Consider the following 18,201-nt stretch of genomic DNA (forward strand, 5'->3'; position numbering starts at 1 on the left):
GTCTAAGATGGCCTGATCTCTGGTTGGTTCCTCGACATATTGGTCCAGGAAACCATCCCGTAAACACTCCAGGAATTCCTCCTCCACAGTATTGTTACTCATTTGGTTGGCCCAATCTATATGTAGATTAAAGTCACCCATGATGACTGCTGTGCCCTTATCGCACGCTTCTTTAATTTCTCTTTTAATGCCATCCCCAACCTCCGCCTTACTGTTTGGAGGTCTATAAACCACTCCCACTAATGTTTTTTTCCCCTTAGTATTTCTCAATTCTACCCATACAGATTCCACCTCATCAGAGCTAATATCCTTCATTACAATTGTGTTAATCCCTTCTTTAACCAGTAATGCTACCCCACCTCCCTTTCCTTTTTGCCTATCTTTCCTGAATATCGAATACCCCTGGATGTTGAGTTCCCAGTCCTGGCCTTCCTCGAGCCACGTTTCCGTAATCCCAACCAAATCGTATTTGTTTACTTCTATTTGCGCAGCCAATTCATCCACCTTATTACAAATGCTCCTCGCATTAAGACACAAAGCCTTCAGGCTTGTTTTTTTAATGCTCTTAGACCTATTAGAATTATTATTTACTGTGGCCATGTTTGATTTAAACCGTTGATTTCTCTGACTGCCACTTTTGTTTTTCTCCTTCCTATCTTTTGCTTTTATCCTTGTTTCCCTTTCCTCTGTCTCCCTGCTCAGGTTCCCAACCCCCTGCCATTTTAGTTTAAACCCTCCCCCACAGCACTAGCAAACACTCCCCCTAGGACATCGGTTCCAGCCCTGCCCAGGTGCAAACCGTCCGGTTTGAACTGGTCCCACCTCCCCCAGAACCGGTTCCAATGTCCCAGGAACTTGAATCCCTCCCCCTGGCACCATTCCTCTAGCCACGTATTCATCTGAAGTATCCTTCTATTTCTACTCTGACTAGCACGTGGCACTGGTAGTAATCCTGAGATTACTACCTTTGAGGTCCTGTTTTTTAATTTATCTCCTAACTCCCTATACTCCGCTTTTAGGACCTCATCCCGCTTTTTACCTATATCGTTGGTGCCTATATGCACCACGACAACTGGCTGTTCACCCTCCCCTTCCAAGATGTTCTGGAGTCGCTCGGAGACATCCTTGACCCTTGCACCAGGGAGGCAACACACCATCCTGGAGTCTCATTTGCGGCCGCAGAAATGCCTATCTATTCCCCTTACAATTGAATCCCCTATTACTATAGCTCTACCCCCCTTTTTCCTCCCATTCTGTGCAGCAGAGCCACCCCTGCTGCCAGGAAGTTGGCTGCTGCTGCCTTCCTCTGATAAGCCATCCCCCCCAACAGTACTCAAAGTGGTGTATCTGTTGGAGAGGGGGATAGCCACAGGGGACCCCTGCACTACCTGCCTGTGCCTAGTACTCTGCCTGTTGGTCACCTGTTCCCTTTCTTCCTGTCCAACCTCTACCTGCGGTGTGTCCAACTCTGTAAATGTGCTATTCACGTTGTCCTGAGCATCGTGAACACTCCAGTATGTGTCCAATCGCAGCTCCAGCGCCGCAATGCAGTCTGTCAGTAGCTGCAGCTGGATGCACTTCCTGCACATGTAGTTGTCAGGGACACAGGAAGTGTCCCCGAGTTCCCACATATCGCAGGAGGAGCAGATCATGGGGCCCGGCTGTCCTGCCATGACTTACCCTTTAATTAATTGAATTTAAATTAAATCAATCAATCCCACTAATTACACTACAGTTAACTGGTTTACCAACAGTCCCTGCTACACCAGAGAGACCTTAGAAACTATAAACCAGAGTTAAAGTTTAAAAAAAAGAGAAATACTCACCAACCAAATACTCACCAACCAATCACTTACCTGCTTCCTGGTGACGTCACACTTTGATTACTTTTTACCTCTCTCCCCTGCTGTTGAACTGGTCGGGCTGCTCCTGACTCACTGCCACCGGTTTGAACTGCCGCCAATGCTGTGTTCCCACACAGGCCCGCTCTAGTCGGGCTGCTCCTGACTCACTGCCACCGGTTTGAACTGCCGCCGATGCTGTGTTCCCACACAGGCCCGCTCTAGTCGGGCTGCTCCTGACTCACTGCCACCGGTTTGAACTGCCGCCGATGCTGCGTTCCCACACAGGCCCGCTCTAGTCGGGCTGCTCCTGACTCCTGAATGAGATCACCTCTCATTCTTCTAAGCTCCAGAGAATATCGGCCCATTCTACACAATCTCTCATCATAGGACAGCCCTCTCATCCCAGGAATCAATCTAGTGAACCTTCGTTGCACCGCCTCCAAGGCAAGTATATCCTTCCTTAGATAAGGAGACCAAAACTGTGCCCAGTACTCCAGGTGTGGTCTCACCAACGCCCTGTACAGTTGCAGCAAGACTTCCTTACTCTTATACTCCAACCCCCTTGCAATAAAGGTTAACATGCCATTTGCCTTCCTCATTGCTTGCTGTACCTGCACACTAGCTTTCGGTGATTCGTGTACAAAGAGATCCAAATCCCTCTGCATACCAAATAAAATCAGCACTGGCACTGTTACCCGAAATGTTCAATCAAATGAAACATTTATTAAGAATATGTAGTGGCTATGACAATAATAACTAGTTACACATCTTTGGAGTCTTTACAAAGTGCAGAGTTTGGTGCTAGTTCCGAAACACGGCAGGTGTCGGGGCCTGTGTTTCTACTGCAAAATAAGGGGCAGAACATTCCAAGTGCCGTTTATTGATTACTAATAAAATACTCCTACCCGGTTTTCAAATTCAAAACTGATATAGTAAATATAATATAGTTTTAGTGCTGTTTCGAAGAAAACAAAAAGCTGTCATAAAATGCGTTGTCTATCCACTTAGAAAATCTGTTCCAACACCCACAGTATGTTGGCCGTGGTCTGCCCAAGTACTGCTATTTTACAACCGGAATGTGAGATAATGATACACGATGTACGCCACTGGAGTCTCCCGGCACATTCAGGTTCAGAAGCTTTGCATTTGCTGAGATACACAAAGAACGAGAAAAACCTTAAACCGAATCAGACGGTATGCATTTTTCTTTCTGTGCAGAACATTTTAGATTAATGAGCGTTCAGTCCAAACCAATGTTCCCTGTAATTCCCCCACCCCGGGTGCGGTCCCTTTAAACGAGCTGCGCGCCACTTTCAGATTTTCGCGTGTGCGCGGTTTCTTCCATTGTAAAGCCGGTCGGTGAGTGGCCTGAGCGGGACCTCCAGACCGCCGCACCGATTGGCGGGAACATTGGTCCACACTCTCCCAATCTTTACAACCGAATCCCGTCCTTATGAGACCTTTTGACCTGGAAGATTTGCAATGAATGTGCATTTTATTAAACCGAGCTCAACTTACCATATTTTATTAATTTAAAAAAAAGACAGATTTTTCTATTCAGTGAATGCTTTCCTGGGGTGGCAGCATTGCGCAAACGTGCGCATTTTATCCAATTGCTCCACTTTCAACAAAAGGTATTCTAAAACACGGATTATATAGAACTATTGTAAAAATGTTTCTCTGTTCCGTATACATCATTCTTTCGAACAAAGAAAATTAGCCATCGCCAATCTTGACAAGAGAGTGTGCGGTATAAATCTGCAATGCTGATGTAATTGGTCAACACTGGTAACATCACAGCAGTTAATGCACATCAGGACTTAAACCTAATCCCATAAATACAACCCACGCTGTGTACTGCCTGTGTAACATACATTTCAACAGGATTCTGCTGGTTTGATGGAGGGCTGTATAAAAGATACCTTCAATTCAATGACCAACACCATTCCATTCCCACTTGTTGGAGGGGGGAGAGTCCAAAACTAGGGGCCATCAATATAAGATAGTCACGAATGAATCCAGTAAGAAATTCAGGAGAAACTTCTCCACAAGGAGAAGTTTTTTGTTTATTTATTTGTTCCTGGCATGTGGGCGGCACTGGCAAGGCCTGCATTTATTGCCCATCCCTAATTGCCCTCGAGAAGGTGGTGGTGAGCCGCCTTCTTGAACCGCTGCAGTCCGTGTGGCGAAGGTGCTCCCACAGTGCTGACTTTGTCGTAGCGGTTTGGTACAACTGAGTGTCTCGCTCGGCCATTTCAGAGGGCAGTTAAGAGTCAACCACATTGCTGCGGGTCTGGAGTCACATATCGGCCAGACCGGGTAAGGACGGCAGATTTCCTTCCCTAAAGGACATTAGTGAACCTGATGGGTTTTTACAACAATCCGGTAGTTTCATGGTCCCCATTACTGATACTAGCTTTTTATTCCAGATTTATTTAATTAACTAAATTTAAATTCCCCAGCTGCCGTGGTGGGATTTGAACTTATGTCTCTGGATTACTAGTCCAGTACTATAGCCACTATGCTACCGTAAGCCCTAATGTACAAATTGTTGAGGCAAATAGCATTGATGTATTTAAGGGGAAGCTAGATAAGTACATGAGAAAGGAATAGAAGGATATGCTGATGGGGTGAGATGAAGAGGGGTGGGAGGAGGCTCGTGTGGAGCAGAAACACCAGCACGGAGCAGTTGGGCCAAATGGCCTGATTCTGTGCTGTACATTTTGTGTAACTCACTGTACTACTTCACTTGTTAATGTCAGGCCAATAGTGATAAGATATGACTCAGTGGCATTGGAGCCGGTTTTCTAATTAACCCATTTTTCAGGTTCAAAGTATATGTTATACCTAATAAAATAATCACACATTACAATTTCCAGACAGGCAAGACTTAAGTTTTAAGATTCAGATGAACGCGAAAATGATGAGACCAACATTGACCCCACTTCTTTCCTCTTCGATCTTATTGTGCAGAAATGCAATAAAAAAAATGTCTAAAGCATTGTTCAATAGTAATCAGTTCAAGGTAAGTAGAACATTCTTCTAATCCTGCTTTCAATTAACTTGACTGAAAATTTTTTAAAAGTCATTAATTTCAGGCCCCCTAAGCTAAGTTGTGTGCACTTAAGCTTTAAGTACTGCAAAAAACTACAGTTCCGACCTAATTGCAATGTACTGTAATGCAATGATAGAGTTCCAATGCATGGCTTCACGCGCTCCTCTAATTCTGGCCTCTTGCGCATCCCCCGATTTCCATCGCTCCACCATTGGTGGCTATGCCTGGGCCCCAAGCTCTGGAATTCCCTCCCTGAACCTCTCCGCCTCTCTCTCCTCCTTTAAGACGCTCCTTAAAACCTACCTCTTTGACCAAGCTTTTGGTCACCTGCCCTAATATCTCCTAATGTGGCTCGGTGTCAATTTTTTGTCTTGTTACACGCCTTGGGACGTTTTACTACGTTAAAGGCGCTATATAAATGCAAGTTGTTGATGCTGGTATGATGCACCTTAATGCTTGCGATCCCTCAGAGGGTTGAATCTCTGCACGTGAGGGCTTTGGCGAGTGTATGGAAGAGATTTACTGGAATGGTTCCAGGGATGAGGGATTACAGTTACGCGGAGAGACTGGAGAAGCTGGGGTTGTTCTCCTTAGAGCAGAGAAGGTTAAGGGGAGATTGACCAGAATGATTCCAGGGATGAGGGACTTCAGTTACGTGGAGAGACTGGAGAAGCTGGGGTTGTTCTCCTTGGAGCAGAGAAGGCCAAGAGGAGATTTGATAGAGGTGTTCAAAATCATGAGTGGTTTAGACAGAGTAAATAAAAACTGTTTCCAGTGGCTGAAGGGTCGATAACCAGAGGGCACAGATTGGTGATTGGCAAATGAACCAGAGGCGACATGAGGATAAACTTTTTAACACAACGAGTGGTTAGGATTTGGAATGCACTGCCTGATAGGGCAGTGGAAACAGATTCAATAGTAGCTTCAAAAGGGAATTGGATAAATACTTGAAGGAGAAAAAATTGCAGGGATATGGGGAAAGAGCGGGGGAGTGGGACTAACTGGATTGCTCTTCGAAAGAGCCGGCGCAGACTCGATGGGCCGAATGGCCTCCTTCTGTGCTGTACTATTCTATGATTCTATGATCTCAATCACAGTAAGAGGTGCTGGCTGAAAGGAAATAAGCAGTGGAGCTGGGCTATTCAGGGGTGATGGCAGGAAGCGCTTCTTCACACAAAGGGTGGTGGAAATCTGGAACTCTCTCCCCCAAAAAGCTGTTGAGGGTGGAGGGTCAATTGAAAATTTAAAAACTGAGAACGATAGATTTTTGTTAGACAAGGGGTATTAAGGGTTACGGAACCAAGGCAGGTGGATGGAGATAACATACCGATCAGCAATGATCTAATTGAATGGCGGAACAGGCTCGAGGGGCTGAATGGCCTCCTCCTGTTCCTATTTCACCAAATGATAGTGGCTGGCTGTGGGGGGGAAGAATCACAAACAGCCCATTAGTTCATCTCTTTGTGGCCAATTATTGACTGATCCGTTGGCTTGACCTCTTGTTGGGTGAATGCTCCATGATGGTGGGAGACTAAAGATGGGATACAGGAAAAAAAGCCCTTTTTTTTGTGAAAGATATGACAAATCATGAGCTTCAGTCCCAATAAAAAGAACTTTGTATTTATAGAGCTACCTTGCACGACCTCAGGACGTCCCAAAGCGGTTCACAACCAATGAAGTAATTTTGAAGCTTTGTAATGTAGTGAACTCGCGCACAGCAAGCTCCCGCACACAGCAATAATCCAGGACAGGATCCTACCCTAGAGTACTTGGAAAAACATTCCCTTTATCTAACATTTCTTTAAAAAAAATTCTAAATGCAAATGGAGAAACATTTCACCAGTTTGTATATTTATAGAATCACAGAAATTTACAGCACAGGAGGCCATTTGGCCCATCGTGCCTGTGCTAGATTTAATCTCATCTGTGCAATTAAGAACATAAGAAATAGGAGCAGGAGTAGGCCAATCGGCCCCTCGAGCCTGCTCCGCCATTCAATAAGATCATGGCTGATCTGATCCTAACCGCCAATCTACTATCACAGAACCATCTCCTGAATCTAACAGAATTAGACACACTAAATAGAAGCAGGATCAGGCTACACGGCCCCTGGGCCTGCTCCGCTACCCACAGGGCCATGACCGATCCGAACCTAGACTCATGTCCAAATTCCTGCCCGCTCCCCGTAACCCTTAATTCCCTTTACTTCTAGGAAACTGTCTATTTCTGTTTTAAATTTATGTAATGATGTCGCTTCTACAGCTTTTTGGGGCAGCATATTCCATGGACCTACCACCCTCTGAGTGAAGTAGTTCCTCCTCATTGTTCCTTCATCCATAGCCAATTAGTGGGTTTTTTTTGGCTGCGTTCAAACTAACGTGGATAGACTGGAGAAGCTGGGGTTGTTCTCCTTAGAGCAGGGGCGGAGGGGGGTCTGAGATTTGATAGAGGTGTTTAAAATCATGAAGGATTTAGATGGAGTATATAAAGAGAAACTGTTTCCAATGGCTGAAGGGTCGATGACCAGAGGCCACAGATTTAAGGTGATTGGCAAAAGAACCAGAGGCGACATGAGGAAAAAAACTTTTTTTTAACGAAACGAGTGGTAGGATTTGGAATGCGCTGCCTGATAGGGTGGGTACAGAATCAATAGTAGCCTTCAAAAGGGAATTTGATAAATACTTGACGAAGAAATTGTAAGGCAATGGGGAAAGAGCGGGGGGAGTGGGACTAACTGGATTGCTCTTCGAAAGAGCCGGCGCAGACTCGATGGGCCGAATGGCCTCCTTCTGTGCTGCACTTTTCGATGATTCTATCCAAAGTGAATGTTAGACTACCAAATGTTCCTGTTGAGACAGTGGAAGCTGACCAAGGGAGCTGTCCTTCAATTATGCTCAAGAAAGCTCAGCAACGTGCTGTAGAAGGAATTGTAACTTGTTGGAAATGTGTTCTGCCGATAGACATCTCCCCCCAGCACAATTCTTGGCACACATTGCTTACTTGCAAGGACACGAGCTATCCTATTTGAGCACTGTGCCTCAACATTGCAAGTACTGGTAGGTCTTTAAGTGAAGTCTATAAAAGACTGAAGGGCTGGTGTATTATTGGAATTGCAATCCTTTCTTCCCGAGAATCCCAAATATTCAGCTCTAGTCATGTGTCAACCGTGGCTCAGTGGGCAGCACCCTCGCCTCGGAGTCAGAAGGTCGTGGGTTCAAGTCTCACTCCAGAGACTTGAGCACAAAATGTAGGCCGATACTCCCAGTGCCAGTGCTGAGGGAGTGCCGCACTGTCGGAGGTGCCGTCTTTCGGATGAGACGTTAAACCGAGGCAACGTCTGCTCTCTCAGGTGGACGGAGAAGATCCCAGGGCCACTATTTCGAAGAAGAGCGGAGGAGTTCTCCCCGGTGTCCTGGGGCTAATATTTATCCCTCAATCAACATCACTAAAACCAGATTATCTGGTCATTGTCACATTGCTGTTTGTGGGAGCTTGCTGTGCACAAATTGGCTGCCGCGTTGACAACAGCGACTACACTTCAAAAGTATTGCATTGGCTGGAAAACGCTTTGAGATGTTCGGTGGTCGTGAAAGGTGCTGGAGAAATACAAATCTTTCTTTCATAATGGACAGGGTGCTTAACCAATCGCAGAGCGCTCCAGGGCATGACTCATTGGGGAGGGGGAAATGTTAACATAATGGGCCGGGCGGGAGACCCACGGGATCGGGTGAAAGGCGAGATTTACACCTTACTCGATTATTACTCTCCAGTGACTTCTACCGAGAGTGAAATCGGACGGGGCGTGAAAGCAGCCTCACCCCCGATCCCAGCAATGGGTGGGTTAGATTGTGCGTCAGTGCGACTCACCTCACTGGAATAGCAGGTTGTCGAGACCGGGATTCTTGTACGCTGCCACATGGTCCCGATTTTAACTCCGGGCGGATTCCCCGCTCGGGCCAGAGTTAAAATCACAGTCGGGCCTCAATGATGTCATCGGGCCGCAGCACGCACATGCAAAGAAGGACCCCTGTTGGCTCTGGACGGGTGTCCTTGCTGCCTGATCAGGAGAGCAGCTTAAAACCGCAGACGTTGCGATCGTGGCGGCTTTCGGACAGGTGAGAGCCCGGGGCGATTTTAACTGCCCGCCCGCCAGAGAGCATCAACAGCAAAAGACCGCTTCTACTTCAAAATTCTAGGACAAAAGCAACGTATTTTTTTAAAAGAAACTTATTTTCTACGTATTAAAATTCAACAAATTGAAAACCTGCTATTGGCAAAGAAAACGCAAGAACTAGCCTTGAGAGCTGGATGAGATTGGCGATATTTTCTGAGATGACATTTAGCCCAAGTGATTTCCCTCGAGGCATAAAGCAGTCAAGCATTATTAGAAAAATAGGAGCAGGAGTCGGCCATTCGAGCCTGCTCCGCCATTCAATATGATCATGGCTGATCCTCTATCTCAATACCATATTCCCGCTCTCTCCCCATACCCCTTGATGCCTTTTGTGTCTAGAAACCTATCTATCTCCTTCTTAAATATATTCAATGACTTGGCCTCCACAGCCTTCTGTGGTAGAGAATTCCACAGGTTCACCACCCTCTGAGTGAAGAAATTTCTCCTCATCTCAGTCCTAAATGTCCTACCCCGTATCCTGAGACCCCTCGTTCTAGACCCCCCAGCCAGGGGAAACATCCTCCCTGCATCCAGTCTGTCTCGCCCTGTCAGAATGTTATACATTTTAATGAGATCCCCTCTCATTCTTCTAAACTCTAGTCGACCCAATCTCTCCTCATACGACAGTCCTGCCATCCCAGGAATCAGTCTGGTGAACCTTCGCTGCACTCCCTCTATGGCAAGTATATCCTTTCTTAGGTAAGGAGACCAAAACTGTACACAGTACTCCAGGTGTGGTCTCACCAAGGCCCTGTATAACTGTAGTAAGACATCCTTGCTCCTGCACTCAAATCCTCTTGCAGTGAAGACCAACAACATACCATTTGCCTTCCTAACTGCTTGCTGCACCTGCATGCTTGTCCTTGTGCACCAGTCGCTGAAGGTAAGCATGCAGGTGCAGCAGACGGTTAAGAAGGCAAATGGTATGTTGGCCTTCACAGCGAGAGGGTTTGAGTACAGGAGCAAGGATATCTTGCTGCAGTTGTACAGGGCCTTGGTGAGACCACACCTTGAGTATTGTGTGCAGTTTTGGTCACCTTATCTGAGGAAGGATGTTCTTGCCATGGATGTAGTGCAGCGAAGATTCACCAGGCTGATATCTGGGATGGCAGGAATGACGTATGAGGAAAGATTGGGTTGATTGGGCTTATATTCGCTGGAGTTTAGAAGAATGAGAGGGGATCTCATTGAAACTTATAAAATTCGAACAGGAGTAGACAGACTAGATGCAGGAAGGATGTTCCTGATGGCCGGGGAGTCCAGAACCAGGGGTCACAGTCTAAAGATAAGGGGTAAGCCATTTAGGACTGAGATGAGGAGGAATTTCTTCACCCAGAGTGGTGAACCTGTGGAATTCTCTACCACAGAAGGCAGTTGAGGCCAATTCATTAAATATATTCAAGAAGAAGTTAGATATATTTCTTTAAGCTAAAGGGATCAAGGGATATGGGGAGAAAGCAGGGACAGGGTACTGAATTTGGATGATCAGCCATGATCTCATTAAATGGCGGAGCAGGCGCAAGGGGCCGAATGGCCTATTCCTGCTCCTATCTTCTATGTTTCTATGCTTGCTTTCAGTGACTGGTGTACAAGGACACCCAGGTCCCTTTGTACATCAACATTTCCCAATCTATCACCATTTAAATAATACTCTGCCTTTCTGTTTTTCTTACCGAAGTAGCTAAGTTCTACAAGATGCACTGCAGCACCTCCCAAACCCGCGACCTCTTCCACCTAGAAGGACAAGGGCAGCAGGCGCATGGGAACACCACCACCTCCAAGTTCCCCTCCAAGTCACACACACCATCCTGACTTAGAAATATATCAGCCGATCCTTCATCGTCGCTGGGTCAAAATCCTGGAACTCCCTCCCTAACAGCACTGTGGGAGTACCTTCACCACACGGACTGCAGCGGTTCAAGAAGGCGGCTCACCACCACCTTCTCAAGGGCAATTAGGGATGGGCAATAAATGCTGGCCTGGCCAGCGATGCCCACATCCCATAAACTAATTTTTTTTTAAATGTTTTTTTCCACGTTGTACTGCATCTGCCATGAATTTGCCTGTTATTCCTACAGCTGCAACAACAAGACCCAACTTCTAAAGTCTACCTGGGGGACGGACGGGGCTAATGCACCAGAGATCAACTTACACAGGTTTCTCTTTTTTGCTAAAACGCACAGGTGAGCAACGTTTTCCCCCCCCACCCCCCAAGGCGCACGGCTGCGCGTCAATCGGGAGGCCTCGCACCGGCCGCTGGAAGAAACCGCGGCCGCGCGCAACAAATTTACACGGACTGCGCACGGTGGCGGGGGAGGGGGGGGGGAGAAAAATTAGAGGGAACATTGACAGTAAACCAATTATTTTATTCCGATGCTGCCAAATTGACACAAAAAAAAGGTTTCGAGAACGAATTTCTTCAATGCAAAGATATCTGAATTTGGGGAGCTGTTGCCTGAGGTTATGCCAAGTCACTGTCAAGAACAAAAAAAAACCTCTTCTAACAGAATGATAAATATTTCATTGATGTCCCAGAAGCTTCAAACGTGGCTTCAGATGCAGTCTGTGGAAATGGCATGTTGCGATGTTCAGTCTGGTGACCAACAGTCAGTACCTCTAACCAAATGCACAGGAAATATGTTTTTAAAATTAATTTTTTTTTTTAATAATTTTTTTTTTTGCTCTCTCTCTCTCTTTACGAGTGTGTCCGTTCAGTCCAGCGGCTCCTGTTTTATTCGAATGACGGGCGGCACACGGGACAATCTCCTGATTTCCCGCCTCAGTACATATTCGCTAAACTGGGAAGAGTCAACGCCTCCGCCGCTGGAGCCGACTATTCCGAATCCCTTCAGCTGCAGTCGCTCCAAGACCTGCCGGAGGAAATTGAGAGAGGTGAAGCACGCGAGCGAGCCGGCCACATTAAACTTTTATGCCCTCGTCTCGCCAGAGAGAGAGCGCGAGAGAAACACACACAGCGCATCTCCGAGCCAGGACTGCCATTCCCGCTGAAGGCCACCCAAAGACTGGCGTCTGTTAACAATTTCTATTATTCATTTAAATGTTTGGGAAAGATGTCACCTGAAACAGACATTTGGCAAATCAAAGATTTTTATGTAATCCAAGCCAATTTTTTGTAAAAAAAAAAAAAAAATTCCAAGTTGAGAAATAGCACAAGACATTCCCCAGAGATTAACAACACGTGCGACAAACTGCTTCTAATTTACTGACATTTCTTTTTGACTAAAACCTCTCTAAATTAGCCACTTAACTGAATATTCCCCTGAATGCATTAGCATTCTGCCCCTGTTGTCAGTCGAAGGTTAGTGTAAGAACATGAGAAATAGGAGCAGGGGTCGGCCATTTAGTTTTTATTGTGCAGTACAACGAGTGGTTAGGATTTGGAACGCGCTGCCCGATCGGGAGGTGGATACAGATTCACTGGTAGCCTTCAAAAGGGAATTGGATAAATACTTGAAGGAGAAAAAATTGCAGGGATACGGGGAAAGAGCGGGGGAGTGGGACTGACTGGATTGCTCTTCGAAAGAGCCGGCGCAGACTCGATGGGCCGAAGGGCCTCCTCCTGTGCTGTGCTATTCGATGATTCTATCAACATAGTTATTTTGCCAATGAAACTTTATGGTTTGAACTGTTCATGGTCTCTTATCAGGCAAGAGAGTGGCGAGCACGGGCTCGACGGGCCGAATGGCCTCCTTCTGTGCTGTAACCATTCTACGATTCTAAGAATGAAAAAGTACTTCATTGGCTGTAAAGCGATTTGGGACGTCCTGAAGTCGGGAAAAGGCGCTATAGAAATGCAAGTTATCAGGAAAGATTGAACAGGCTGGGGCTCTTTACTGTAGAAGAGAGAATGCTCAGGGGTAACCTGATGGAGGACTTTAAGATTACGAAGGGGTTCGATAGGGCAGACGTAGAGAAGACGTTTCCACTTGTGGGGGAGACCAGAACTAGGGGCCATCAATATAAGACAGTCACTAATAAATCCAACAGGGAATTCAGGTGAAACTTCTTTCCCCAGAGAGTGGTGAGAATGTGGAACTCGCTACCACAGGGAGTGGTTGAGGCGAATAGTATAGATGTATTTAAGGGGAAGCTCGATAAACACGAGGGAGAAAGGAATAGCTGATGGGTGAGATGAAGTAGGGTGGGAGGAGGCTTGTGTGGAGCATGGACCAGTACGTAAACTTGAGGTGACCCAAAGCTCGGCTGCCCGTGTCCTAACTCGCACCAAGTCCCGTTCACCCATCACCCCTGTGCTCGCTGACGTACATTGGCTTCCGTTAAGCAACGCCTCGATTTCAAAATTCTTATCCTTCTTTTCAAATCCCTCCATGGCCTCGCCCCTTCCCATCTCTCTAATCTCCTTCGGCTCCACAACCACCACCCCCACCCCCCGCCCCGAGATATCTGCGCTCCTCTAATTCTGCCCTCTTGAGCATCCCGGATTATAATCGCTCCACCTTTGGCGGCCGTGCCTTCAGCTGCCTGGGCCCTAAGCTCTGGAATTCCCTCCCTAAACCTCTCCGCCTCGCTACCTCTCTCTCCTCCTTTAAGACACTCCTTAAAACCGACCTCTTTGACCAAGCTTTTGGTCCACCTGCCCTAATTTCTCGTGTGTCTCGGTGTTAAATTTTTTCGTCTTCTAATACTCCCGTGAAGCGCCTTGCGACGTTTAACTATGTTAGAGGCGCTATATAAATATAAGTTGTCGTTATTGTTGTCTGACATCCAGTACAGGATGAACAGAAATTTCCTCCAATTAAATATTGGGAAGACCGAAGCCATTATTTTCGGTCCCCACCACAAACTCTGTTCCCTAGCCACTGACTCCATCCCTCTCCCTGGCAACTGTCTGAGGCTGAACCACACTCTTCGCAACCTTGGTGTCATATTTGACCCTGAAATGAGCTTCTGACCACATATCTGCGACATAACAAAGACCGCCTACTTCCACCTCCGTAACATCGCCCGTCTCCGCCCTTGCCTCAGCTCATCCGCTGCTGAAACCCTCATCCATGCCTTTGTTACCTCTAGACTTGACTATTCCAACGCACTCCTGGCTGGCCTCCCACATTCCACCCTCTATATACTTAAGATCATCCAAAACTCGGCTGACCGTGTCCTAACTCGCATCAAGTCCCGTTCGCCCATCACCCCTGTGCTCGCTGACCTACATTGGCTCCCGGTTAAGCAGCGCCTCGATTTCAAAATTCTCATCCTTGTTTTCAAATCCCTCCATGGCCTCGCCCCTCCCTATCTCTGTAATCTCCTTCAGCCCCACAACCCCCCCCGAGATATCTGCGCTCCTCTAATTCTGCCCTCTTGAGCATCCCCGATTATAATCGCTCCACCATTGGCGGCCGTGCCTTCAGCTGCCTGGGCCCTAAGCTCTGGAATTCCCTCCCTAAACCTCTCCACCTCTCTTGCTCTGTCTCTCCTTTAAGACGTCCCTTAAAACCTACCTCTTTGATCAAGCTTATCATCATCTGCCCTAATATCTCCTTATGTGGCTCGGTGTCAAATTTTGTTTGATAATCGCTCCTGTGAAGCGCCTTGGGACGTTTTACTACGTTAAAGGCGCTGTATAAAAGCAGGTTGTTGTTGTTGTAAGACTGTATAGCATAATGGAGTGTGCGAGAGGAGGAGGGATGTGACCAAGCATGCAGAATTTAAAATGAAACCCAGTGACTGATGGGGACATCAATGTGAAGCTTGATTTTTTTTTTTTTTAAATACGTTCAGGGGATGTGGGCATTGCTGGCAAGGCCAGCATTTATCTGGTGAAAGACCTTAGGTCAAGGAGCTCTCCACTCCTCACGCACTCGGAGCACAATTGCAGCGAGACGCTGGAGTATATTTATCACCTCACAATTCAACTGCGCAGTTGGAGTAACAAATGAACAAGGGCCTAGAAATTAGTCTCGGGTAGTGGCGCAGAACGGGCGGAATCGGGACGCCCAGTCACGAATATCCGCCGCTGCGTAGAATCATAGAATGGTTACTGCACAGAAGGAGGCCATTCGGCCCGTCGAGCCCGTGCCGGCTCTCTGCAAGAGCACTGCAGCTAGTCCCACACCCCCGCCCTTTCCCTGTAGACCTGCAAAAAATTTTCCTTCAGGTACTTATCCAATTCCCTTTTGAAAGCTGAGATAGAATCTGCCTCCACCACCCTCTCGGGCAGTGCACTCCAGATCCTAACCACTCGCTGCGTAAAAAAGTTTTTCCTCCTGTCGCCTTTGGTTCTTCTGCCAATCACCTTAAATCTGTGTCCTCTGGTTCTCCACCCTTCTGCCAATGGGAACAGTTTCTCGCTATCCACTCTGTCCAGACCCCTCATGATTTTGAACACCTCTATCAAATCTCCTCTCAATCTTCTCTGCTCCAAGGAGAACAACCCCAACTTCTCCAGTCTATCCACGTAACTGAAGTCCCTCATCTCTGGAATCATTCTCGTAAATTTTTTCTGCACCCTCTCTAAGGCCTTCACATCCTTCCTAAAGTGCGGTGCCCAGAATTGGACACAATACTCCAGTTGAGGCCAAACCAGTGTTTTATAAAGGCTCATCATAACTTCCTTGCTGTTATAGTCCATGCCTCTATTTATGAAGCCCAGGATCCCGATAGCGCCCGTTTGCCACGCCCGCCTGAGATGAATTTCTCGGCCATGATCTTTAAAATGTTAAAAATCTTTCCTGAATTGAACAACTTCCTTGCTGACCAAGAAAGATAAATAGTTGCAAAGTTCAAAACATTAGTATTCAAAAGTCTTTGGGAACTGGGACCTGGGTCCATTACATCGACCCTTTGAATCCAAATCCTCATTCACAGAATCACAGAATCCTCACAGGGCAGATAGAGGCCATTTCGGCCCATCGAGCCTGCACCGACACATATCCCACCCTATCCCCGTAACCCCACGTATTTAATCCCCTAACACTAAGGGTCAATTTATCATAGCCAAATCAACCCAAATCAATCTAACCTGCACATCTTTGGACTGTGGGAGGAAACCGGAGCACCCAGAGGAAACCCACGCAGACACAGGGAGAATGTGCAAACTCCACACAGACAGTCGCCCGAGGCCGGATTTGAACCCGGGTCCCTGGTGCTGTGAGGCAACAGTGCTAACCACTATGCCACCGTGCCCCCAGTTACATTGAATCCACAGCACAGAAACAGGCCATTCGGCCCAACTGGTCCGTGGCAGTGTTTATGCTCCACACGAGCCTCCTCCCACTCCTACTTCATCTCACCCCGTCAACATATCAATTAGATCAGCAATTGTCCCATTCAAAATTACTGGGTGCGAGAAATCAAAAATCCAGTGCCCATAATTATCCATTTTTACTTTAATGGCCGGATGGTATTACCGATCTCTATGCACTCCGTTTTGGGAGTGGGGGAGATGGTGGGAGCTCTCTCCGGCCCTGGTGGTGGGGGAAGGTTATGGACTCGCTGCTCCTGTTGTGTCTCCCTATTCCCCTGTGGGAGAAATCTACCTGGAAAGGGTGAGCGGTGAGCTGGGCGGGTCTCACTCACCTGGTGCCCGGGGTTGGTACCGTTTATATTTTTGCTGGCACAAACTCCATGGGTCGGATGGTCTCCTTCTGTGCTGTTATGACTCAATGCTCCTCTTGCCCTGGATTTGGGGGTCAGGCCGAGACTGCTCCTGCTGTAACCCCCAACCCATTTACTCGGGTTGGGCTGATTAAACATGTTGGGCGGGGTGCAGCGGAAAACCCACCACCAGGAGGGAGCCTTCCACCGATGGTGAGGAAGATGTTCAGCAGGACGCCTGTTGTGACACCGGATGAAGAGGGAGCGGAGTTAACGGAGGAGGAAGTGCCTTGAAGACTTGGGGACGTTTTTCAATGAATCCTCAGATTGGACTGAGGTCTTCAAAAGGCCAGTGTTTGGGGGCCTTTATGGAGGGACATATTTCCTTCTCTCGAAAAAGAGTAGGCCGAGAGATGACCTGAATTTAATTACGAAGGGGGTCTGATAGGGTAGACGTAGAGAAGATGTTTCTGCTTGTGGGGGAGCCCAAAACTAGGGGCCATAAATATAAGATAGTCACTGATAGAGCCAATAGGGAATTCGGGAGAAAGTTCTTTACTCAGAGAGTGGTGAGAATGTGGAACTCGCTAACCCAAGGAGTAGTTGAGGCGAATAACGTAGATGTATTTAAGGGGAAGCTAGATAAGCACATGAGGGAGGAAATAGAGGGATAGGGTGAGATGCAGTAAAGTGGGAGGAGGCTCGAGTGGTGCATTAACGCCAGCACGGACCTGTTTCGGTGCCGAACAATCTATGTAACACTGGAGCCTCTCAGTCCAAACAATGGCCTTCCTCAGCTGCCCCATGGTCTACTGCTGACCCTCTTCCTGGCGGTCCCTGGGGTGAGTGGTAGAAGGGAAGGTTCCTGGGATCTTCCTCCCTGCCATCACTTCCGTGGCGGTGTGGGGTTGGGCGGGTGTCCCAGTTCCCTGTGGTGGGGAATGGACACTAGTGGTGGTGGTGGGACAGCAGTTGGCCTCCTCACCTGATTTTCCCTTCCTTTTCTGATTGCCATACTTCCTGCTTTTAGCTGGTATAGAGAAGGAAAATCCAGCTCAACGGCCTAGAAATCTTGCTGCGGGGGCCTCAGCAACTTGCATTTAGTATAATGCCTTTAAAACGCCTGTAAAACGTCCCAAGGCGCTTGCAAAGGGCCTCACGCCTGCTTCGGGCGTCTCGTTGGTTCTTACCCAATATGGTGGGCGGCGCACATTCGGTCGGAAATGCGCGCGCGCTTCCTGTCTGCCATTTTGGGGACTTAGGAGGCCGCATACCGCCTGCAAAACGAGTGCTCGCTGTCCCGATTTCTAAGCCCATAACTTTTAAGTTGTGTGAAAATATTCCTTAATGATGTCTTCATGACGAAAAATCAGGCAGCAGGGAGTTAACTTACCACTCTTTATTCAACAGGCTGTAACTAGTGGGGTGCCACAAGGATCAGTGTTGGGGCCTCAGCTATTTACAATCTAGGGTAGATGCTGAGAGGTTGTTTCCCCTGGCTGGAGTGTCTAGAACTAGGGGTCACAGTCTCAGGATAAGGGGTCGGCCATTTA

General features: G+C 47.4%; 1 protein-coding gene across 4 annotated transcripts in view; it reads right to left on the reverse strand.

The window, feature by feature from the left end:
• Positions 1–11,418: 11,418 nt before the first annotated feature.
• LOC147114519 (BTB/POZ domain-containing protein KCTD1) overlaps positions 11,419–18,201 on the reverse strand; it is a 156,716-nt gene continuing 149,933 nt past the window's right edge. For all 4 annotated transcript variants that reach the window (XM_085992252.1, XM_085992251.1, XM_085992250.1 and 1 more), the window contains one exon: positions 11,419–11,943. In XM_085992252.1, the coding sequence (XP_085848378.1) occupies positions 11,785–11,943 (159 nt within the window). In that variant the 3' untranslated portion in view covers positions 11,419–11,784. The remainder of the gene's footprint in view (positions 11,944–18,201) is intronic.

The sequence above is a fragment of the Somniosus microcephalus genome, chromosome 7 (assembly GCF_052327205.1).
Source record: "Somniosus microcephalus isolate GS21.2 chromosome 7, FLI_Smic_1.0, whole genome shotgun sequence".
Taxonomy (NCBI): domain Eukaryota; kingdom Metazoa; phylum Chordata; class Chondrichthyes; order Squaliformes; family Somniosidae; genus Somniosus; species Somniosus microcephalus.